Source organism: Acinonyx jubatus, chromosome A3 (genome assembly GCF_027475565.1).
Source record: "Acinonyx jubatus isolate Ajub_Pintada_27869175 chromosome A3, VMU_Ajub_asm_v1.0, whole genome shotgun sequence".
Classification (NCBI taxonomy): Eukaryota; Metazoa; Chordata; class Mammalia; order Carnivora; family Felidae; genus Acinonyx; species Acinonyx jubatus.
The window spans coordinates 10,066,222-10,091,165 of record NC_069388.1 but is presented as its reverse complement, the minus strand read 5'-3'; the positions used below and the strand labels follow the sequence as shown (position 1 = coordinate 10,091,165).

The 24,944-nt window shown below is 48.5% G+C and overlaps 1 protein-coding gene across 2 annotated transcripts in view; it reads right to left on the bottom strand.

Moving 5' to 3' along the window:
• Positions 1-6,342: 6,342 nt before the first annotated feature.
• The window catches only part of ZFP64 (ZFP64 zinc finger protein), a 90,780-nt gene continuing 72,178 nt past the window's right edge, over positions 6,343-24,944 (bottom strand). For both annotated transcript variants that reach the window (XM_053199818.1, XM_027046774.2), the window contains 4 exons: positions 21,277-21,423; positions 20,761-20,823; positions 12,028-12,279; positions 6,343-9,281 (listed from right to left, as the gene is read on the bottom strand). In XM_053199818.1, coding sequence (XP_053055793.1) covers positions 8,572-9,281; positions 12,028-12,279; positions 20,761-20,823; positions 21,277-21,423 — 1,172 coding nt within the window. In that variant the 3' untranslated portion in view covers positions 6,343-8,571. The remainder of the gene's footprint in view (positions 9,282-12,027; positions 12,280-20,760; positions 20,824-21,276; positions 21,424-24,944) is intronic.

Sequence of the window (24,944 nt, the reverse complement as noted above, 5' to 3'; positions counted from 1 at the left end):
CATGTAGTTGCCATAGGTCATAAAGTGTTTCTTTCTTTCAACCATTTAAAAATATGAAAACCGTTCTTAGCTCAAGGGTTGTACAAAAATGGGGGGGGTCATCATTGGGGGAAAGAAGGTGAACCGTACAAGAGCTTGCCCTGTATTACTTCTCACGATCGCATGTGAATCTCGAATGATCTCGCCCACCTGCACACTGAGATGCCAATAACACTATTTGCGAAAACAGGCGGCTGGCCAGATGTAGCCCATGGATTGTAGAATGCTGATCCCTAGATTAGTCAACTGGTTCCTATTCTTCTCTAATAGGATGAGGCGCCCACATCCTTGGCTGTTGACCTCTGCAGTCCTCCCAGAGCACAGGACACGTATTTCCTCACCCCTCATGTTGGGCTTGCACGAGCAGAGACTTTCACCAGTGTTGTGAGTTCTGCTTTGCCTCGTGTGCTCCTGGGATCGGCCATGAGAAGATCGTGACGGTCACTGACCCCAGGAGAAGATGGAGGTTCACGGAATAGACCGGAACCCAACCCCAAACCTGGAGTCCAGCTCATTTAACATACAACTGAGCTGCCGAGTCCACAAGTGAGAAAAGTAAATGTCTGCCAAAAGCCCCCATGTTTTGGTGGGCGGGTGGTTTGTTACGCAACACTGTCTCCAAAATAGCTGACTGCTACACCATCTAGGGTATTGCTTTCCAGTTTGAGTGGCCCCGGTCAGGATGTAGGTTTACATTCCCTCCACTGTAGTCTCTCTTTTTCCAGATAAAGCACTGCCGAATTCTAGTTTAGTCTGACTACACAAACGTGGGCTTATTTTAATGGTCGACCATGCCCACCAGATACAAAAAATGCAAGAAAGGTCAGGGGAGGTGTCCCATCATCCTACGCCTCTTCAAGAACAATTTTTGAAATCCGAATCCTCAAGAGCTGGTCTTCAGGCCATGTGTCTTTATTGGAACGGCCGCTGGTCATGCACCAGGTCACACGTGTCTCTGAGGGGACTGCAGGGGCTACGCAGTTAGTGTCGTAGCGCACGTCCGTCATGGATGAGGCCCCTGGGCAGATAAAGGAAGCAGAAAAGGAAGAGGGGATGGAGAGAGGTCATTCGCAAGGTGGGAGGCAAGAATCACCCCCACTCAGCACGTGAGGCTAGACGGAGGACCTCCGCGCCCTGCCAAGGCACTTCCTGTGCAGACAACGGGCGGAATCACAAGACGTCCGGAGACCACTCCCTGCTGGTGACTGATGACCGTTCTCTCGGAAGTCCGTTGGAGCCCCTGAAAAGAGTGGGGCCAGCATCACCCGTGTTGCAAAGTTGCCGTGCAGAGCAGAGGTGGTGGAGAGCAGCATGTGCCTGAAGTGCTCACGACTGTAAACCTTGGGCAGCGAACCCAACACCAAACCAGCTACGATGACAAATTTGAAATCAAAACTTGTGTGAAAACAAAGATCTTAGCTGCCTCTTGAAAGGGACAAAGAGGGACCAAGATGGGAGGGAGACTGCTCACAGCACATCCTGATACTGGGTTTTTTCTTCTTTTTTTTTGGAGTTTATTCACTTATTTTGAGAGAGCGTGAGAATACGAGTGGGGGAGGGACAGAGAGGGAAGGAGAGAATCCCAAGCAGGCTCCGCACGGGCAATGCAGAGCCCAATGTGGGGCTTGAACCCACAGAACCGGGAGATCATGACCTGAGCTGAAATCAAGAGTCAGACGCCCAACTGAGCCACCCAGGTGCCCTGATACTGTTCTCTAAACTATGTGTATGTATTACACTTTTAAAATATAAACAATAGTCATAAATGACTTTGATGATGATGTGTTGAGCTAATCAAGTGAACATTTGACAAACTCACTTCCTATCATTTAGACGTTTGAGAAACACGAACGATTATAGGGACCACTACGTGGCACAGGCTTTTATATTTGAACTGTTAATATAAAAGAAATATTTGGGAACAGTACACATCAAAAGAATATTCAAATGTTCTGATCACGTCAAGAATAATCTAAGAAAGGAGAGCGGTTTAAACAATATATTTTCATGGGGCGCCTGGATGGCTCAGTAGGTTAAGCGTCTGACTTCGGCTCAGGTCGTGATCTCACAGTTTGTGAGTTCGAGCCCTGAGTGAGGCTCTGTGCTGACAGCTTGGAGCCTGAGCTTCGGTTTCTGCGTCTCCTTCTCTCTCTGCCCCTCCCCTGCTCACGCTCTTTCAAAAATAAACATGGAAAATTTTTTTCCATGTTTATTTATTTTTGAGAGAGAGAGAGAGAGAGAGAGAGAGAGAGACAGAGAATGGACGGGGGAGGTCAGAGAGAGAGGGAGACACAGAATCCGAAGCAGGATCCAGGCTCTGAGCTGTCAGCACAGAGCCCGATGCGGGGCTCAAACTCACAGACCATGAGATCACGACCTGAGCCGAAGTCGGACGCTCAACCGACTGAGCCACCCAGGCACCCCTAAACAAACATTTAAAAAAATTAAAAAAATAAGTTCATAAGCTGTTCTGACCGGCAGGGGTTAGAAACTACAGCTTAGGGGCCAAAGCCAGCCAACTACCTGTTATTAAAATAAACAAACTTCCTATGAGAATTATAGGTCGAAAGAACCAGAGATCCTGCGTAAACTTTGCCCAGGCTTTTCCATGGTAAGCCATCAACTGTTTTTGTATAATCCACAAACGAAGAGGGGTTCTTAGAGTTTTAATTGCCTAAACAAAAAATCAAAGTATTTTGTGATGTGAGAAATTACATGAAACTCCTTTCACTGCCCCTGAAGATTAGCTGGAACACAGCTATACATTCCCTTACGTACAGTACAGTCTACGGCTGCCTCTATGCTACAAGGTCAGAGTTCAGTTGTTGCAACAGAGACTGAAGGGCCTACAGAGCCGAAGATATTTACTACCCGCTTTACAAAAAAGTGTGCTGACCCCTGGGCTAGAGACCAGGCTAGGGCCAGGGAAGAAAGGAGTATCTGGAATAAAGATTTTTCTTTCAAAGGGGAAACCTTTCCAAAGGACATTTGCACCTTGGATTCCCTCAGATACGGAGAGCGGAAAGGTCTTCTGGTAACCGGGGATGTACGAACCACCCGGGAGGCAGATGGACCTACTTTTTCTCAAAATCCAGAGAGGTGTTTTTTTTTTTTTTATTTTATTTTTATTTTTATTTTTGGGACAGAGAGAGACAGAGCATGAACGGGGGAGGAGCAGAGAGAGAGGGAGACACAGAATCGGAAACAGGCTCCAGGCTCCGAGCCATCAGCCCAGAGCCCGACGCGGGGCTTGAACCCACGGACCGCGAGATCGTGAGATCGTGACCTGGCTGAAGTCGGACGCTTAACCGACTGTGCCACCCAGGCGCCCCTTTAAAGAACTATACGCAGGGAATCAATTTCTCTCCCTCCTGAAGGGATCACTTATCAAAACTCAAAGAAATGGAGGTAGGTTGTTTCACAGCCATAAGTAACCACCAATACACCTGAAACCCCATTCCCCTCCCAGGATGCTTAAAACAAGTGCTCGGGACACCAGGCTGAATACTAGAATTAACCGTTCCGTATTCACAGGTTACCCTCCCAGCCTTGGGCAAAAAGCCTACCTTTGGTATTAGGCTGAAGCCAGTCTTTTGCAGCCTTCCAAGAAACAGATGATAAAACGTGAGTGCGAGCAGTGTCTTGAGAACGTCAGAACGGTCGGACGAATGTACAAGGTATTTTCTACGGGCCAAAGTCCCTTAGACTGACATGTGAGCACTGAGTCACCTTAAAGAACAGCCTATCAGAAAAAGACGGTACAAGGAGCCCATTTGGTGAAGCCTCCTAACGCAAGGTGTTTTGAGCAGGGGTACGGGGCGGCGGGGGGGGGGGGGGGGGACCAGTTTTCAAATGCTGGTGCTACCAGGTCAAGTTATGACAGACGTGCAAGTTCACCATGGACACCAGATCCCAGAAATTGCATCAGCACTAGTGGCCTTCATATAGGCTCAAGGGACCACGGATGGAATCCAGGAGGTCCGGGATTCGGACAGGAAAGAGGAGCTTCCTGCACTAGGCTCCAACCGAGCCCGTCAATTCTGGATATAAAGTCAAAGGAAATCAGGCATTTTAACATCACGGCTCTAGTGATCTTGAAACACCATCACTACTGCAAAGGGAGAGCACTTACCAAATCTGCTGCTAGAGCTTATTTAATGCAGTAATCGAAGCCTACATCATTCAAAAGGGGCGCCTGGGTGGCTCCGTCGGTTAAGCGTCCGACTTCAGCCCAGGTCATGATCCCACGGTTCACGAGTTCGAGCCCTGCATCGGCCACTGTGCTCACAGCTCAGAGCCTGGAGCCTGCTTTGGATTCTGGGTCTCCCTCCCCCCTCCCCCCTCTCCCCTCCCACTCCAGCTCTCTCTCAAAAATAAACATTAAAAAAAAAAATTTAAGAATTTCAACACGGCAAGAACAGTCGAGCGTTGGCCCCTCTGTGAAAGCATACGTGGCAGGTCCTCGAATTGGAGGAGCTGTCCCACTGCACCTTAGAATCACCTGCAGAACTCCCAGAGATACCAATCCCCCTGCCCCAAGATAGATTCCGAAAACCTAAAGGCTTCCCAGGTGACTGTAGCCACGGTGGAGACCCACTGGACTAGGGTGACAGAAAACCTTGGATGAAGGCCAATAAACCCTGATAAGATGGAAGTGTTTGTGTGGAGAACACGGAGGGTTCAGGATCCAGACCAGGGGTTTCTTAGAAAAGTCACCTGCAACTTCTAGGAGGCCTCGTGACTGCATTACTAGTCAGAGAACACTCATGATCTGGGGTCTCTTTCCAGGTTTTAACTTGGCACAGGCTCTTCCAGAGCCACACCTCCCGGCACCCTTCACTACCGTGTGACCAGCTATGTAACTGGAGGAGGCGAGCAGAAGTTTACCTATAACTTCTCGGTAGTGTTAAGGGGAAGGGGGATGGGCCTTTTCCACCTGGTGGGAGCTTAAGGGCCGCCATCTTGGACTACATGTTGAAGATCCAGCCTGGGTGAGAAGACAGAAGCCACGATCCCCGATGTCAGAAGCTACAGTGCTAGTTCTTGGTCATTCCCCAATCTGCCTCCCCCCTCAACAAGAAAAGGACAAACAGGTAAGCCAACCTCGGTTTTGTTCAGAGCCGGCTGATTTTTATCATTACGCCAAATGCCTGAAGCGGCACATGCAGAGGAGCAAACTGAGAATCTGAGTCTCTGGCTGGAGGTCAGCCACATGGTACCGCCAGAGGCTGGCCTTCCTCGCATCCTTCCTCCTCAACCCCATTCGCTTACATCAAAAGGTTTCCTGGGGATGGTGGTCATCACCCCGGCTCAGGTCAACTTATTCGCTTAACAAGATTTTTCTCCGAGACCCAGCCTCGCACTCTTGTTAAAAACTTGGATTCTGGAGCTACCCTGCCAGCGGCTGAAACCCAAGTCTGTTCCAGGAAGTTCCTTCACCTTTGTGTTTCGGTTTTTGCATTTGGACAAGAGGCAGGAACCAGGGTGAGGTGGGTGAGACGGTCCCCTCAGGTGCCAATGCAAAGTGGTACCAACCATCTCACTGATCAAGGTCAGTATTTTAATGCAATTTTAAAGATAGGATCCACGTCTGCTCCCGATGGCTTGCCCTAAGTCCCAGGCCAACTTCTAATGCCACTTCACAAAAACAAAGTGGCTGACCTCAGCACCGTAGCTCGCCGATCAAAATATTTGTCGGTTATGTAGCTTTTGGGGCTCTGGGCAAGTGCCTCCCACTCCCTGACTCCAGTCCCAGCTCTGGATGGCACTGGGAGAGATCAGTGAATGCAGGTAAAGTTTTAGCACAAGGTCTGGCCACGGCAAGAGGACTGGAGGTCCATCCTTTTAAGAAAGGAGCTAAATGCAGGGACAAAAAAATCCGTGGTCTATAGGGTTTAGAAGGCAGCAAGAAACCATAAGCAGACAAGAACATGAGGTCATCATCTTGATTTCTGGACTCCTCCCTGGAGATTTTATAGCCCATCTGAAGAAGAATCAGGAGGATCCGGTGTTCCCCAGTGCCTACCACCTTGAACTCATCTGTTGAGTGATGAGCCCCTTCCTCGAAGGGACCCCAGGACATTTAGCCACCTCAGTAGCTCTTCCCCATGTTTTCAACCCATAATCACTTACCCCGTTGCTTGCACTCAGTAGTCCAGCCCAGGGGTCAGCAAACTCTGGCCCTCCAAATCATGGCCCTTTTTGTAAATAAAGTTTTATCGGCACATGGCCACGCCCATTTGCTCACCTATTGCCTCTGGCTCCTGCAGTGACAATGGCAGAGTGGAGTTGTTGTGCTACAACAGCATAAGGGAACACAGTGCGATAGTTTCATCAGAGACAAAGGCCGGCAGAGCCCCAAATATTTACTATCTGGCACTTGACTGAGAAAGCTCACCAACTCCTAGTCCAGGTGAAGTCAAACTGCCAACACGCTCAATTTCCCCCTTCAGACCAACAGGGACTTTGCAAACCGAGGCACAGAAACTTGGCTTTACTGGTCTGCACCGTCACGGCGGTTTCCCGTAGTTTTGGCATTGACTGTCCACTCGAAGTCTCATCCTGGAAGGGATAGCCAGTTTACTCTCCCACCTCCTGAATTATCTTATCAAGTTTCTTTTTTAAAGTTTTATTTAAGTAATCTCTACACCCCCCATGGGGCTCAAACCCCCGACCCTTGAGACTAAGAGTCACATGCTCTTCCAACTGGGCCAGCCAGGCGCCCCTACGTTATGAAGTTTTATTGGAACACAGACAAGTTCATTCTTTTTCTTAGAGTCTATGGCTGCTTTTGTGCTAAAACCAGAGTTTCGTCACAAGGGAGACCGGATGGCCCCATGATGCCTCCAATATTTACCGTCTGGTCCGGAAGTCTTTGCTGACCTCTGCCCTATAGGGAATCCAAATTGCTGGATGATACCCAGGGTGGATCTTGGACCTCTGAAAGTCCATACAAAATGGGGGAAAAATAGGCCTTCTCAAAAAGGCTGTTCCTGTTTATCTGAAGAGCTGTGATACCAAAAGTTCGAGGAACGTTTATGATTTCGATCTATGGGTTCCCACTTGAAAGGTCAACAGCCCCCTGCTACTAGAACAGAAACACAGATAAGACTCGTGACAAACAGCAGAAATGTGACAACAGCATCAGTACAATGCACTGGCATTCGCTAACCAAACACTCCCTTGAACAGTGGAAAACCACAGACGCAAAGCAAGGATTAATTCTATCACGCGTTTCCATCATTTTCATCTTTTCTTCTGGCAACAAAGAGGTCCGACAGGGTCTTATCATTCACCCGATGCCACACCTCAATCAGATATGTTCAAACAACAGAACGCATAACAAAGTAAGCTACATACCTCTTGCTATTTCAGAAGTAAACCATTTATTCCCCTGTAAACAATCTATAAAAATTCTCACGTCCTTGTTTCCTAGTTTACCAAAAACAATGGATCGACTTAATTGGTTTTAAAAGCACAGACGTCTAACTTGATGAGGGCACAAAGACCGGATGTGAGGAAAGGTGTCAAAGGACAAAACAGCTTTGGATCAATTACATATCCACTGGCCTTTCCAGAGCCCTCCGAAGTTTCGGCCAAGCAAAATGTCCATCTACAAGAGGGTGGGGTTTCCACTTGTTGGCGCAGCAAATACCAAGTGCTTACTGGGAGGAGACTCTAAGCTCCAGCCATCACGTGTCCCAGAACCAAGCTGGGGCCCCACTGGGCCCCTAGTCTTTTCTTCACGAAGCACGGAAGCGGAGTTTCGCAATGTGTATGGCAGGCGCAGGGAGTGCTAGCTTGACCTTTGGTGCCACCTACAGATCCAACTGCGTTTCACTTCCCTGAAGCAGAGACCTGGAGAAAGCCCGTGTGCATTCAGAATGCGTTACCCAACGGGCTGGGGCCGGGGCACCCCATGCCATAACCACTCTACTGCAAGGGTGTAAAGACAAAAATGGACCGTCCCTCTTACGTCATCCCACAGAGGAGTCTGCCTGTTTATTAGAAGACAACGCTAAAAGGGACCACACGAGCGCATAAGGCGAACACTCGTCACCGCCATCCAGGTTAAGAAACAGAACTTTTCCAGCCGCCCCAGGCCCCCCCACATACCCCGCTGTCCTCTTAACCCTCTTAACCTTCCCCACTGTTTGCATCAGTTTGGTTTTCCATGTCGTCTAAGTAGTTTAATAATCCCATCAGAGATGGATTCGTTTTAGGATCAGAAACCATCACGAAACCATCCCTACTGGATAGAGCCGTGCGTGATGGACCCCCCCACCTCCACCTCGGGACGCCTGGGTCCGCTTGCTTAGACGACGCTCGGAGGTTAGACGGCAACGTGGAGGGCAGTCTCCACACGGGGGCTTTGGCGTTGCTTCTCATGCCAGCGACTGCGGCCACTGCCTCGAGGGCCTGGAAAGTTGGGGCAGCTGTCCCCGGAGCTGGCAGCTCAAGTCTGGCTTGACGGCCTCAACTCGGAGGGCATTTGCCTGGAATCCAGACAGCTGACCACCCTCTTTGGCTGAACTAGAGGCACTGGCTGGGCTCCAGGGGCGTCTCAAGCTGCCCCGTGGAGACCAGGGGGCCGAGCTGCCCCGAGGCACTGCTTTCGGGCGGGAAGGTGACCAAGTCCGAGTTCTTGTTCTCACTCTGGTCGTTGTGCTGCTTCTTGTGGCATCTCAGAGAGTCATCCCTGACGAAGGAGGCGCCGCAGGTCTCACAGCGGAAGGCCCTCTGGGTCACTATCTTGGCCACGTGCTGGGAGCTGCTCCCTCGGGGCCCCTCCTTGCCCTGCGGGGCCCGGTTCTCCGTTTTGGTCTCGTCCCTGTGCACCTTGTCAATGTGCTTGGCCAGGCTGCTGGGCCGCTTCGTGTCAAAGCTGCAGAAGTCACACTTGAACGGGCGGTCTTTGCAATGCACCCTGCTGTGCACGCGCAGGGCGGCCGCGCTGGAGCACGAGTAGCTGCACTCGGGACACTTCTCGGGGTGGTCGGCCTGGTGCAGCCGGCTGTGCTCCAGGAGATCGGCCCGGTCCCGGCCCTGGAAGGAGCAGTGCAGGCACTTGAACGTGTGCTTGATGCGGATGTGCGACTTGAGGTTGGCTTTCATGGTGCAGCGGACGTCACAGAACTCACACTTGAAAGGCTTCTCCCCCGAGTGCACGATCATGTGCCTTTTCAAGTCCGAGCTGATTTTGAACTTGGCGCTACAGAGCCAGCACTGGAAGGGGGTGTCCCCTAACAACGGAAGGTGTGTTTCCATTAGAGCGGGCAGGCGAAAGAGCTCCCCCCAAACATACGTCAGAATACCTGTAGCCGCAGAGACAGTTGGGTCTTTGAACTCAACCTACCAGCGACTCCCTAACAGCACCACTTACCACGTCCGTGACCTTCTCTTTTCCTCACGACAATCTTAGGAGTAGGTACCATAACCCCCATTTCATAGATGGGGTAACGGAGGCTTAGGGAGGTCAAACAGCAGGGATTTAAACTCAGGCACCATGATATCCAAGTTCATGCTCTTCATGAGGTCACTTTACTTTCGAATCTGACTCTCACGCCTCAAAGTTGGACGTGGAAGGGGTACAATTTAGGTTACAGTTGTTCCAAATCCAACTAGGACCTAATCGCTTACTCTAGCGTTTGAGCTGTATTATATCAATCGATAGGAAACTTTAGTAATATAAGCCAAAGTTTACCATTAGATTGAATTTTACTTATAAAATTAATGAGGGAATATGTTGCCCAGCAACAAGTACTGAAAATCCATAGCCTCCTTCTGTATTCTGGAGGCACTGCTAAGGGTTTTTAGTGCTTTGGGAGGTTCCTACTTTAATCATCATCAGCTGAACCTAAGCAAAGATGAGGATCTCACTTATCCTACACACCCATCCTTCCCCCTACCCTCCATTATTGGGTAGGTGTTTTACTCTACTGGTGTTACCTCCTACATTGGGTAATAACTTCCCGACTTCTAGTCTGTCAGCTTGAGAGGTTTCTTGAGGATTCCTTCCTCTTCACCACACTATGTCTTCCTACTCGTCAGGATAGCTTTATTTTCACATTTAAGTTCCAGAACATTTGCATTCTGACCAGTGAATTCCCAGGCTTTAACTAGCTGTTTTCGGTGTTAGAATCAAATCACAATTTATGACTGGGTATAGGTCATATTCACCAGAGGCAAATACTGGACCAGAATTCCGTCCATCTCCTTAGAGGGTTACTGTCACACCTGGGCCATGGGATAGTATCAAGGTCAAACTGATTCGCTTTTCTTTCATGCTTACTTTGGTTCACAGTTTAGCTTAATTCTTGACTGGACTATGCACTGAGGAAAAAAAGAATCTTGCCATAATCTCAGAGTCATCCAGTCTTTTAATTATGTAACAGTTTACGGGAAATTTCTTGTGGGTTAACTTCTGATTTATTGAATTTTCTCTTAAACCTTCTACAGAGGAATTATCTGGAGATTTCTTTACCACAAACTCTGTTAGCTATATTCAAATATACATCAAATATCTCATGCCAAATTAGGTCTTCTTCCCTGGAGAACAGCCTATCTTCCAGTAACTTCCACGAGCAGACTGGCTGGAAGTCTGGACTTCTTGCAGATTGTGCCTACTTTCTACTTGCGTACTTCGGGAAGTTTAGCTGGGTATAGAATTCTTCCTTCAAAATCCTTTCCCAGCTTTGAGGACACTATTCCACTATCCCCTTAGAAGCCAACACCACTGAGAAGTTTTCCTAGGTTTGACGCTCCCCATCCACCCCCTCTGTGCTTGGAATCTTGTGAACCCTGTCCGTTCTCACAGCTGTCTAGAATTGGGAAATTCTTTCTCATTTGATTTTCTCACTTCTGTTTTCTTTGTTTCCTAGGCCTAGTTACTGACACCGAACTTCCAACTTCTTATTCTCAGTTATACAAATCAGATTTTTTTCATCTAATCTCTGGGAAATTTCTTTACCTTTGTAGACAGCAGCTCTCGTTTTAATTCATACTTTGTTCTCACTGCCTTCTCATAGAACTCGTCTTGGATGCAACATTTCTGCTAGTGGGAAGATACCAATTAGGATGGAAACGATTACCCAAGTACTTGGTTCAACTCCAGGATTGGTTCGCTTTGGTGCATTTTAGATCGCTCGTTTCCTGCCGTGACTCATAATCCACAATTGACATTTAGATTTGGGAAGAGTAGACTGATTTAGGATTAGACATAGGTGTCATGGGTTTTATCTGCCACTGGGCAGTTGGGGCCATATTGCCAAATCGGCTTTAGCTTCTCCTCTGAGCTATGTGGCCTTGGCAGGTCTACATGCCAGTTTCAAGTTCAGAGCTCTCAGGGCAGTAAGACATTGGCTGGAAGGATGGGCTCCCAACTCTATGTCTGCCTCCCATTTGTCTGCTGGAATTTTATTTACTGATTAACTTAGTTTCAGATGTCAGCATTTTCAGCCTGCTCACCATCTTCTATGAATTCACTGAAAAGTCTAATTTTCTCAGCCTCTTGAGCTTCCCAACCCCCATTTTTCCTGAGCCACCATGAGCTGGCTGGTTCTATTGTTATTCAAAAGGGGTCTCACCAGGGGAAGAGCAAGCTCGTGGCAAAGTCTGATTTCCAGAAACTAGAAACTTGGGATTTGCAGTTCCCGTCAACTAATTTTGTCACATTTCTGAATTAAGGCATGGAATCGGTTCCTGTACAATGACGGAAATGCCTACTTTATACATCGGACTCTGGAGACACAGCCTTTGCTTAACTGCTGTCTTGGGTATTCCTCCCCAGCTGTGGTCTATGAGGTTAGAGAACCCAGCTGTCCGACTTCCATGTGTTACTGGAAGTTGTCTTCTTGGTGAAAAACCACCGAAAATTCCAATTCTTTTGCTTGGACCATCAAATCACCTCAGATGCTTGTGTTTTGAGGAGATGAAGGTTAAGAGGCTAGGTAACAAGTAAGGCACAGGTTTCCAAGGCCAGGGACCTACCTGTGTGGGAACGCAGGTGCACGGTGAGCTGGCTGGAGTTGCGGCTGGCGTAGGGGCAGAGCTGGCATTTGTACGGCCGCTCGTCCGAGTGTATCCGCAGGTGCTTCTTGAGGCTGCTGCTGTCCACGGCGGCGTAGTCGCACAGGTGACACTTGTGGGGCTTCACGCTGGTGTGGCAACGCATGTGCATGGTCAGGTTGTCCTTCCGGCTGAAGCACTTGTCACAGAACTCACACTTGTGTGGTTTGTCTCCTTCAAACACATAAGGAAGATTCAAGGGGTTAAGGGTTTCTCTATGAAGAGGGTGGCAAAGAGATCTGACCAAGATGGGAGCCGGGGCATAGGGGTCTGCCTCTTTCTTCGGTCCAAATGCCCAGATAGGAAGATACCATAGTTCAGCGCCCTGGGACACGAGAAGGTGGGCTCTTCGTTGATGGCTCACAAATTTTAAGGAATCCGAAGAAACAGATGAGCTAAAATCAGACTGAAGGAGAACATCATAGGGCAAACCCGGTTTGGGAGAAAGCGAGGGATTATTAGAAGTATTCAAGTTCAGGTGTAGGGATCTTAGAACAGCTTTCTGGCTCAGCAGCTGACGAACCACACAGAATGATCGGGATGACTCCCTCCCTTACTTCTACCAAACCACAGCAGCAACGGTGTCTACCCCCAGGCTATTAGAAAGTGAGGGTGCTGACAACCACAGCAACAGTGCAAAGGCCTCAAGGAGCCAGAGAGATTCTGGAGAACAGGACCCTATTGCCAGAACATTTCCTCTGAGGAGTGCTCCAGCCCTCCCCTACAACCACTCCAGACTGATCATATGCAGGTTTAAAAAAAAAAAAAAAAAAAAAATCTACCCAACAAACAAATGCTTGGGGGGGAAAGCCAGAACCACAAAAGGCATGTCCACGAACCTGAGGTTCTAAAAGCAAACCATTTTCATTTTCGTGACACTTCCTATTCTCCCAGGACTCTCAAGACTCCAAGTTGTCTAGCAGAAAGGTGGTCTCAAGAGGACTTAGATGATGGAGCCAAAGAATCTCCCAGAAGGCTGCCCAAAAGGACAACGGGGAAAGTACAAGACATGAAAGCCAGTTCTAGACGGTCTAGGACAGAACAGAAAAAACAGTTACTTCTCTACACGAAAGACAGCCACGGGTCTTCAGATGGCTTATGTGGAGGCATGAGGAGGAGATCTTCCAGCTATTAGAAAGAAATGCTCAGATCAGCTTATCATTCCTCCAACAACCCTGGATGGCAGCAAGAGGAGAGCAGTGTCTGCAAAAGTTCTACAGAAATTATTTAAATGGAGTCCTATGCTTGAACTAGCATGGAGTGGGAAGGGAAAATAAAGCCAGTTGATGACTCAGGGCATCACGCTTGAACTGGGTACATCAGGAAACAAAAGGGAAGATGTGGGGTATAATGAAATGCAAACTATTGCTTCCAAACCACAAGAGCACCATAAAAGAGAGGCAAAAGAACACAAGTGAAAATCCAACTACGTATAAGTAAAGATAAATGGATTAAGTTTCCCTGCTAAAAGTTTTAAGGCGTTTAAGGGGTCAGTTTAATGCTCTTAAGGTAAATAAAAATGACAAGTAGAAACCTATTGTAGGAAACACATATTCTAGGACAGAAAAACATTGTAGGAAATGTGCTAGAAGAGTATCCACTGTTAGGCAAAACAGAAATCATGGCGAAAGCCACGGAGAAATTCATACTGAAAAGATAAAACCAAGTGGATGGGACTCAAACTTCTGAAATGAATATGGTTTCACAAACGGCTTTCCAAAAGTCAGAGCATACGTTTTTTACTTTAAAGTTTATTTGGGAGGCAGTTTGAGGGGGGGAAGGGCAGAGAGAGAGAGAGAGGGCAAGAGAGAATCCCAAGCAGGCTCCGAACTGCCAGCACAGAGCCCAATGCGGGGCCCAAACCCACGCCACCGTGAGATCATGACCTGAGCCAAAATCAAGAGCCAGACGCTCAGCTGGGTTGCCCAGGGGCCCCAAGAGCATATTTTAAACCTCTTTTTGTTCAAGAATCAAAATCAGATGACAAGCTCCCTAGAGATGAACAGGGAGAGCTCCATGGATCAAAACCTAGAGCCTATCCCTGTTTTCAGAGGAATGTTTATAGACTTGAGTTCATGGTTAACAAAAGGCTAAAGGTGAACCGTAGGCAATTTAATAAACTAGAAGAAATTAGGATACGCAGCAGCTAACCCGTATACACGTATAACGGTTAAGAAGGGAGATCTGCTCAAGGAGAAGATATTAATACCATAGGGTCTTCAATCTCCACATCGCCTTTTTGGCCAATTAGTTCTTTCCTGCAGGCTCTCCTGCGCACTGTGGGATGTTCAGCAGCATCCCTGACCACCTCCCACTAGATGCCAGGAGCACCTCCACTCCCAGTGTTAAGAGTCAAAAAGGTCTTCTGATTATTGACCAGTGTCCCCAGGGTGGGGGTGGGAAACAAGACTACCTACCCGATTGACAGCAATTCCACCAGACTCTGGGAAAGAGGAAGGGGGCAGGACGTCGAGCCCATCGTGACTTACGTAGAACTTTACCCCAATCAAATTAAGATTTAATAACAAGGATAATGGTCAAATTACAACGTCTGAACCAGGAGAAAACAGATCAACGACCACTAAAATCGCTAGGTCAGAGATGTACCCCGAAGTGAACGATTCGCTGCTCCAGTATTCACCATGCGCCCCCGCCCAGGAGAATCTTGCCTCCCTGGCCCCGTGACTGACCATAGGCTTAGGTATGGGTCTTGTGCCGCCCAAAGAAATAGAATTCAAGCTGAGGCGTTGCTGTCAGGCAAATCCTTTTTTCCAGTTTTATGTAATCTCTACACCCAATGAGAGGCTTGAACTCACGGCCCCGAGATCGAGAGTCACCAGCTCTTCGGAGCCAGCCAGGCACCCCCAGGCAAAGGCTTTTTAACAGCCAGGGTGTGGTTGGTCACACGTTTCTCTTGCCCGGGATGACCAGTAACATTCCAGATCAGGGGTTCTTAATTCAGGGCTTGCGGGCAAGGTTTAGGGGGCCCAAGACCTTATACGGGAAGCAATTTTTATTTCTACTACCTCTAACTGGAAGTTAGCATTCCTACCCACTGTGCAGTCAACACGCTATACTAATAATATAGTCATACTAATAATTGACCTGAGACCCCGGTCAATAGACAGGAACCACGTTCATACCTGCGGGTCTCTTGAAGCCTCATTTACGCTCGTCACTACTTCCCAATTAAGACAGGATCTAGTAGCTGACCCGACATTAAACAGGGTTTCTTCTGGGTTCCTGCACATACTAATGCGGGGGTGAGGAAGGCTGCATCACTAGGCGGTTTTGTCCGGCTTGGAGATATAACGAACAGGACCTTAAGGCATCCAACGTGATGACTTAATACAAGAATACATCGAGAAAGGATCACCACTAGAAGTTTAGTTAGCACCTCCTTGACCTCAGAGAATTATTCTTTTTTTGTGGTGAGAACACTTAAGATCTACGCTCAGCAACTTTCAAGAACGTAACGTTAACTGAACAGTCCCCACACCGTACGTCAGATCCCCAGGACGCGTACGTCTCGGAACTGGAGGTTTGCACCCTTTGACCACCATCTCCTAGTTCTTGCACCGAACTTAAAGAGTAAAAACGTAGTTTGCATCACGTCTGGGTTAGCCCCAAGATTTGGCCTTTTTAACAAGATCCCAGGTGATGCTTTCACTTCTGGTCTTTAGTGTGGAATAGAAAGGGTTAGTCTAGTAGAAGACCACACTGGGCACCCAGGTAGCTCAGTTGGTTAAGCTTCCGACTTAGGCTCAGGTCATGATCTCACAGTTCGAGGCCTGCATCGGGCTCTCTGCTGACAGCTCAGAGCCTGGAGCCTGCTTCGGATTCTGTGTCTCCCCCTGAACACGGACCAGTTGTACTAAAATATAGCTTAACGTCATTTTATCGCACTGAAAAACATTCTGGCGAGGGTCCACGGCAGGAAAGAAAAAAAAAAAAAAAAAGGTCAAGACCGCCTTTATCTGGCAGGTTCCGGACAGAGGCTGCTGCTTCGGCCGGGTCCTGGACAGAAGACGACAAGGTGAGAAGCAATGATGGACTCTGGGGGCCACCGGAAGGGGCCGAGCAGTCTTAGTTGCCACTGAGAGGACATTGTCCACATCGCCTAATTGACACTCCCCCCTCCATCTGCTGCAAGTCCTAAGCAGAGAGCATTGCTGGCATGTTCTATCAAGGCTCCCAGGAAAAGTGTGCACACGTTCAGTTAACGGTCTGCTAGCAGAGGGAAAAGAGAAAAACGCCTCCACTCCTTTCACGACTGATTGACCTGCTGCCACCACCAAGTGAGGAAGTAAAACCTCAGAATAGAAACCTTAAGCCCAACTCCTGTTACGACGTGCTGCAGGACAGGGCCATCTTCACTTCGGTTAAATATTTTCACCCAGGAGAGGGTCGTGTGCGTGACTTAGCTGGCCAAGCGTCCGATTCTGGACTCTGGATTTCGGCCACAATCTCGCAGTTCGAGGGTCTGAGCCCCACGTCGGGCTCTGTGCTGACAGCACGGAGCCCGCTTGGGATTTTCTCTCCCCCCTCCTCCCCTTGCACGCTCTAATAAAACATTAAACACTTTTTCATCCAGGATAAACTGGCATTTGGGCTATATAGACAAAACAGGACTTCTTTTTATTTTTGAGAGAGAGGGAGGACGGATGAGTGGGGAGGGGCAGAGGATCCAAAGCAGGCTCTTTGCGGACAGTGAAGAGCCCGGTGTGGGGCTCAAACCCATGAACTTCGAGATCATGACCCCAGCCAAAGTCCTAATCTCAACTGACTGAGCCACCCCGGAGCCTCGAGAAGACTTAGCTCTAGGATAAAGGTAATAAGATCCAGGATCAAGGTCTGGTTTTCCAAAAAGTCTCCACTGTGATCACAGCCAGCTTGCTAATTGACTCTTCCCAAATAGAAGTCCGCAGCAAGCCCACATTCCGGGTACACAGGCCCCCCGTTCTGAGCCACTCCTGTGCCTGCGGCACCCCCACCCCCCTGCCTTTGCCTCTCCAACTCCACCCTCTACGGTTCTCAAAGTGCAGTCCGTGGGTGCCCGGGGGTCCCGGAGTCTCTTCTGGTAAAGCCTGTAGTAGTATGGAAATACCTTTGACTAAGGGGGGACCTTTGTTTTCATTGTTGACCTTTACACCTGCCACAGGAGTCGCTGAGCAGAACTGCAGGCGCCCGAGTACCGATCATCAGCTCTGCCAGCAGTACGGATGCCCTTCACCCCATGCCGTCCCAGGGAGCACAGAGCTCCTTTCACTTAGGAGTAGCTTTTCCCAGCAGCAAATTGCTCTGATTAAGCCACTCCCCCTGAAGCTTTTTTTGTTTTTTTTAAACACCTTGTAGCGAAATACGAAGTATGCAGAAGGCACTCCGCCGTGAACCCGAGTACCCCGGATGTCTGGAGAACAAGCACCGTCACGTGGCTGGGATGCAAGCTAGGTGTCCACACCACTTGGACTTCAAAGAGCAGACCAACTACGGGTTTTTTTTTCCTGCCCCAGGTCTGGCATCTGGCAAATCTTCAGAAGGAACTAAGTGAACCTGTCATTGCAAGGAAAATTACCAACAGGGCGAGGGTAACATCCCAGCTCTGAGCGCAAAGTTGAGACGTCAGAATGGAGTCCCTCCCCTGAGGGCACAGCTTCCTGGTTCTTAGACTTTTTTTTTCCAAGGAGGCCGAGAATATGAAGGGATTTTTTTCCCTACAGCATTATGAAATGGGTCAATATTTGGAAGAATCACGTGAGTGGGTCAACCGGTATTTTCAAGAGACTGATGCAGGACATCTAACAATTCAAGCAGGGGTTAAGAGCCAAAGTAATTACAACAATGGATTTTAGTTTAACGGTGTGAAAAGGTTGTGGATATGGCTACAGATTCTACATAGCAACTAATCCTTAAGAAACCACCCTTTGCCGGGTTGGGTAGAATAAAGAACGTTGTCTGAAATGGCGATCAATATTCCCATCTCAACCACATGGGAGAGGCCAGATTTTCTTCCGACACCTCAACACACACGGTGATGGACTGCCTACAGGTGTAAGAATCCAGCTGACTTCAACAAGGAGATTTGCAAAGGTACAGATAATGCCCCTGGTCACATTTTTGGGGGAGTTAGTTTTTATTCAAGTTTTGAGAGACATTCTTAAGATTTTAGGTAATCCTTCCACCCAATGCGGGGCTTGAACTTACAGCCCCAAGATCAAGAGTGGCATGCCCTGAGTCAGGCACCCCGGCTGTTACTTTTAAGCAGATATTTTAAGGTTTTCTTTTTTTTAAAGTTTATCTCCAAGAGTGTGTGCATGCACGTGCATGAGCAGGGGAGGGGCAGAGAGAGGGAGAGAATCCGAAGCAGGCTCCGCACCATTGGCACAGAGCTTGACGTGGGGGCTCAGATCCACGAACTAGGAGATCATGACCTGAGCCAAAGAGTTGGAGGCTTATCTGACTGAGCCTGCCAGGTGCCTGTGGTTTTAATTTCTAATGCAGTAACTGTAGATAAAACACAAACTTGGGGTGGAGGGGGGGGAAAGTCTTCGATTTTTAGATGTAAAAGCAGCTCTAAACAGTGCTTTGAGAACCACTGTTCTATCCATTTGGCAAAGGTCCAGCTGAAGCCTTAAATGATCACCTGCACACGTCACCGCCCCTGCCTCTCAGATCTGTCGGGGATGCCATCTGGCCCATGTATCAGTTCTGGGTTTTTTGTAAACAACCTTTTATAAGCTGGCCAAAGATTTTGTCAGCCTCCATTTCCACAGCTAAAGGTAGCCACGTGATGAAGTTTTGGCCCATCAGACATGAACCCAGGTAACATGTAGCTTCCAGGATGTACCTCGAAGGGGCAGGAAGCCTCCTCAGCCCATGCCTAGGTGAGCTACATCCTCGGGGTGTCAAAGGGACAACAGAAGAGCCCGACTCCCCAGAACCATGGGGGGTTGTCCACCATACCTAATTTGGATGGTCACAGGATAGAAATACCTTGGTTTTAAAGCCACCATTAGCTGGCTCTCACTATTCCGTGAATCATGAGGGATACTACCTTCGGGGTCCTGCCCTGAGGGAGAGATGCTGTGAACACCCAGACCCCTCTCCTATTTTGCCACTGGTGAAGAGATTCAGACAACCTGAACATCTGCATTGGACACAAATAGCCTAATCATCCAATAGGGAAGCCATCTGTCCACCCCCACTTCTGGATAGATCACAGACTCTGACCCCCAAGGACAGGGCCTTGCCTACTTCCTGTATCCCCAACACGCTCTGTATTTTTCCAATAGATTATTAGTCTAGTCTCCGACAGCTTTCTCGGTCCACCCTGGCACTGTTCCATGTTCTTGTTGCCCTCATGCTTGCAGCACACCCCTTTCCCCCTTTCATGACCTACCCTTCCCTGGTGAGAAGGACCCTCATTCTCTTGTTTGCACGGCAAGATGCCCACTTCTGGCAGAGATGACTCATCGCCCAGAAAGCAGCCTGCCTATTGGAGCTCCCAAGTTCAGCTGGGCAGGAGGCTGTCCTTCTGGAAAGGACTTCCCAGCCCTCCTTGATGCAGGATGTGGCCATGACCAAGTTCTGCTTCCATCCCAGGAGTCATCAGGGATTCTGCTTGGGGGTGGGGCAGGACATGGCCTGAGGGAGGGATGCTTTAAGCCCCTCCCCTACTTCTGCTTCCCAGTGGTTGACCGAGTCGGGAGTGGGAGAGCAGTTGCCTTGGAGATGGAGCTCTATATTAAGGATGACAGGGCTATTCTACCAGCTGGGGAGTATTCCCTTCTTAAGTCGTACTCGAGAGAAAGTGGATCATGTTTAAGCCACTTCAGTTTCTGTAAGAGCCAAAAGACCAGTAATTTTTTTTAATTCATTTTTATTCTTAGTCCTTTCTACACCTAATTTGGGGTTGAACTCACAACCCCAAGATCAAGAGTCACATGCTCTTCCAACTGAGCCGGCCAGGCACCCCACAGACCAACATCTTAACTCCTGTGGACTAGGACCCAAGACGAACGGTGGGCAAAGTTTTTGTAAAGAGCCGGATAGTAAATATCTTAGACATCTGTGCACCACAGTCTTTCTAGGGACTACTCAATGCCACCGTGGGGCCAAAGCAGCCACAGACGACAAATGAGCTGCACAGGTTAGATCTGGCCCACAGTGTACAGACCCCAATTGTAGATCACGGAAACTCCTCTGCTCCAGCCCATTTTCTGTGTATTCTCAGCAGCTGGCTGCTCTCAAGAAGGAACCTGTAAGAAGCAACCTCATTATGCTCATCTGACATTTACTAGGGCCACAGGGCCTCTGCGGAGCCTTCCCTCCACTCATTTTGTGCCTTCTAAGCCCCCGCCCCTGCTGCTCCCTCTGCTGGAATGTTCCTGGTCTTGTCTGGTTACGGAGCCATCTTTCATACTTTAAGAATCTTCAGAAAAGCCCTTCGTGAACAGCCTTGATCCAATCTCCTGGAACAGGTTTGCTGGCACTTTTCCCCTACCTTCTGACCTTTGAGGTCACAGCCCACCCCACCAGACCACTTCACGAGGCATCGACTCTTCCTGGCCCGCTTACCACATTCTACACCAACACTTAAGTTCATATCCTTTTTTTTTTTTTAAACATTCAAGCTTTGAACAAACAAACGGATACCTGTGTGGATTCTCAGGTGGCGGTCCAGATCTTTCATGCCATGAACAGTTTTGAAGTGGCAACCTAGGAGGGGGAAAAAAAAACAAAAACCAGCTTTTCTTAAAAAAGAAGCTGGGCAGGTCTGGGTGGCTCAGTCAGTTGAGCATCGGACTTTGGCTCAGGTCATGATCCCGGTCTGTAGGTTCGAGCCTAGAGCCTGTTTCAGGTTCTCTACACCTCCCCTGCTCACGCTCGGTCTCTCAGAAATAAACATTAAAAAGTTTTTGACAAAAAAAAGTTCACTAAAAAATAAATAAATAAATAAAGCTCCAAAAGGAAGCTACCAGAAATCTGAAGTTCTGGGAAGTCACACTGAGCTCAGATGCCATACAGGATACTTAGAACACACAGAACGCTCCTGTGTGCCAGGACCATGTGGGAACACAGCACAGGGGCTCAGTGGGTAAAGTGAGGCAGAGCTCATCCGCCAGCACCTGGTACAGAGAAGGGGCTCCACGTGGCACGTTTGGGATTCACCTGGATAGCAACAGTTGAAGGTCCTTTCTCCAAGCATCACGGTTTGGTCCTTCGACTCTGGGGCAAGGGCCATGGCAGGGATTTTCTGAGCATCACCGCCATCCACGGCGGGACAAGTTGGTTTGGGATCATTATCTAATTCTGAAGCTGAAATGGAGACAAAAAAAGAAAAAAAAGCGTTACTTTCTCAAATGGAACCACCATGGTGCGTCTTAGGCTAGAACAGCCTTGGGGGGAAAAAAAAGGACGACACATTAAAAACAAAGCCAAGTACGCTCTGGTTTACAGAAGTCCTTTCTTGAACTACCAACTTCCAGGAAACACAGGGGACAAGGGAAATGGTAACATGACAGGCAACTGGCAAGATCCAGGAGGCAAAACTTGCAACAGTGCTTCTCAAAGGACCTAGGGAAAACTTAGTTTGCAGACGTTTTCTGATCCATCACACGTGGACTTTTTTTTTTTTTATAAGCTGTAACACAAATTACAAGTGAAATAGGACCAAAAAGGCCAAATGTTATTTGAGAGGAAAGTTGGGTGCCTTGAAAACATCAAGCTATTTTTAAAAGCTTTCTCAATTTCTGAATTTGCTTGGTCTCCATTCAGTAGGTCACAGACCACACTTCCAGCACCACGGAACTCCTACACAAAGACCATGGTTTCAACACCTCGCTTAAAGATGGGGGGCAGAGAGGAACCAGAGTCAAAGGCTTGAGATGATTTCTGCGATCAGGAGTTTCTCTGAATCCTGATTTGTACACACTTGAACAGCCAGTCAAGACCACGAGAAACATCAACACTCAAAGCTCGATAAGAAAAAAAAAAAAATCCCTTCAGATTGCAAAGATGAAATCAGTTTTGAGAGCATTCTCGTCACTTAGGGACAGATACTTACAAGGCCTAGGTATCAGATTCATTTTCAAAGTAATCCAGGGCAGGGGAATAGTGGGACAGAGGAAACCAGACTGGCCACGCTGTCGGCTTTGAAGCCCAGCACCAGGTACGTCGAAGTTCATGGTATCCTTTTGCCAGGATGGTAGAATCATGCAAAACGGACATTTTTGTGGGCCAAAATGGTCACACAGTTTCATGTGGTTTGAGCTAATGGGGAGGTTTAAGAATTTGTCACAAGGACCAAGTATTCCTAAAAGGTAAAGGGATTTCTCTCCAAATAGATTTAAACCCAAGGGAAAACAAAAGCTGTCAAGGTCTGCGGTCTTAAAATATATATGCCTTGACTCCTGTAGGAATTAGAGGCCAAGAACTGGGACTCTTTTTGCTCCTGGTATACAAGGAGGATTCCATTCCCCGGGAGAGATTTGTCAAGGCGAACCTCTTACCAGGAGAGGCCGTTGAGCACACTGGGAAGGACATCAACTCCAGTACAGGGCTTGCTCAGCAACTTGCTAACTGAAACTTAACCTTTCTGAGCCTCAGTTTACCCTTGAAGAAGGGATCATTGACCTGTCGGAGTTGTAGGGTTAAGAAATGCACAATGTAAGTTCTCAGTACAGGACCCAGCTGGTGCCATGTAAACCCTATTCAGGAATAAAGGCCTGCAGAGGTCACATCTGAATAGTGTGGTGCTCAGAGCCCCTTAACAGGATGTGAACGAGTGACCTAATCCTGTGGCTCTCAACGGAGGGTCATTTTGCCCCCAGCGGACATCTGGCAATGCCTGGGGCCATTTGACTGTCAGATGTGCACACACATAGGGGATAGTGGCATCTAGGGAGTACAGGCCAGGGATGTTGAAACCATCCTACGATGTACAGGAGAGCCCCCATACCTGTATCAGGATCACCTGCATTGTGGGTTTTATTTATTTTTAAAACATTTTGAAAGAGAGCATGAGCCAGGGTTGGGGCAGAGAGATGGGGTGGGGGGGGGATCCCAAGCAGGCTCCGTGCTGTCAGCACAGACCCTGATGCAGGGGTCAATTCCACAAACTAGGAGATCATAACCTGAGCCTACATCAAGGATTGGTTGCTTAATGGACCGAGTCACTCAGTCGCCCCAGGAGTTGAAGGTTCTAATGTTTTTATTTATTTTTGAAGCAGAGAAAGAGAGCATGAGCAGGGGAGGAGTAGAGAGGGAGCCACAGAATTCAAAGCAGGCTCCAGGCTCTAAGCTGTCAGCACAGTGGCCGATGTGGGGCTCGGACTCATGAACCAGGGGATCATGACCTGAGCCAAAGCTGGACGCTTAACCGACTCAGCCACCCAGGCACCCCAAGGAGTTGTAGGTTTTAAATGTACCTTCCCAGTGCTCATCACAGATAACTAGGGGTTGGGGTTAAGGGCAGATCCCAGGAACCAAAAAAAAAAAAAAATTAAGTTTGAGAGAGGAGGAGAGAAAGATCAAGTGAGGGCGGCAGAGGGGCAGGGAGCGAGAACCCCAAGTAGGCTCCACGCTATCAGCACAGAGCCTGACACCAGGCACGGTCTCCCAAGACAAAGCGTGAGATCAGGACTTGAGCCGAAATCAAGAGCTGGATAATCCACCAACCGCCACCCTGGCATCCCGGAACCCATACTTTTCAAACAGGCCCCAGTGATTACGAGCGTAACTTGGAAGCTTGTTAGAGAAGCAGAACCTCAGGTCCCAGACCAACAGAATCAATCTGCCCCTTAACAAGATCCCCAGGTGATTCCTGTGCACATTAAAATAGGGGCCCAATGCCAAGGCAACGCTTAAGTGCTCCAGGATTACCTGGAGGGCTTATTAAGGCACAGGCGGCTTGGGCTTCATCTTTAGAGTTCCTGATTCAGTGGATCTGGAGCTGGTGATTTTTCGTTATCTAACAAGTTCCCAGCTGATGCTGATCTGCCAATCACACTTTAAATGTTTATTTTTTTAAATGTTTATTTTTGAGACAGAGAGAGACAGAGCATGAACGGGGGAGGGGCAGAGAGAGAGGGAGACACAGAATCGGAAACAGGCTCCAGGCTCTGAGCCATCAGCCCAGAGCCCGACGCGGGGCTCGAACTCACGGACCGCGAGATCGTGACCTGGCCGAAGTCGGCCGCTTAACTGACTGTGCCACCCAGGCGCCCCCTTCCTTCTCTTTTAAACATCCAGGAAGCCAGTGAAAGCTTGAAGCCCACATTCTCCTGAGCACCGTGCAGCTGGGACAGAGTCCCTTCTCATCTCAAAGTGGGGGTGGGCCACGTTTGACAGGACCCTGTTTAGCACAGTGGGCCCTTTAGCCCTAGGAAAAACGTTCCTTTTAGAAGGTTACTCTCGGGCTTTTTTCTGTTTTTTTTTGTTTTTTTGTTTTTTTTAAACTGGTCACCACTGAAGTCTACCAGGTGACCTGCTGTATTTTAGTTCTTCCAAAGCCTATCTGAGTTGCAAACCCATTTGCCAGTTAACCTTAAAGCCAAGTAAGACCTCCACAAACCTCAAAAAGGAGGTGGGCCTTTTGTTCAGCTCGACAGACCTAAGATGCAGGGGAAAAACCGCATCAGTCGGAAGATTTTTTGTCTCTGCAGCGGTAGCTAGTGTTTAGTTCTGATGATGCCCTGCTCCCACAGGGGCACCCCAAGTACTGCACAGTACAGACCACCACAAGCCTTCTAAACAGAGGGGGTCCCTAGGAGGCGTCTTCACTACACTATACTCGAGAAAAGAGGCCCATGGCCAACAGCCAGGGGTCCTTCGGGTTA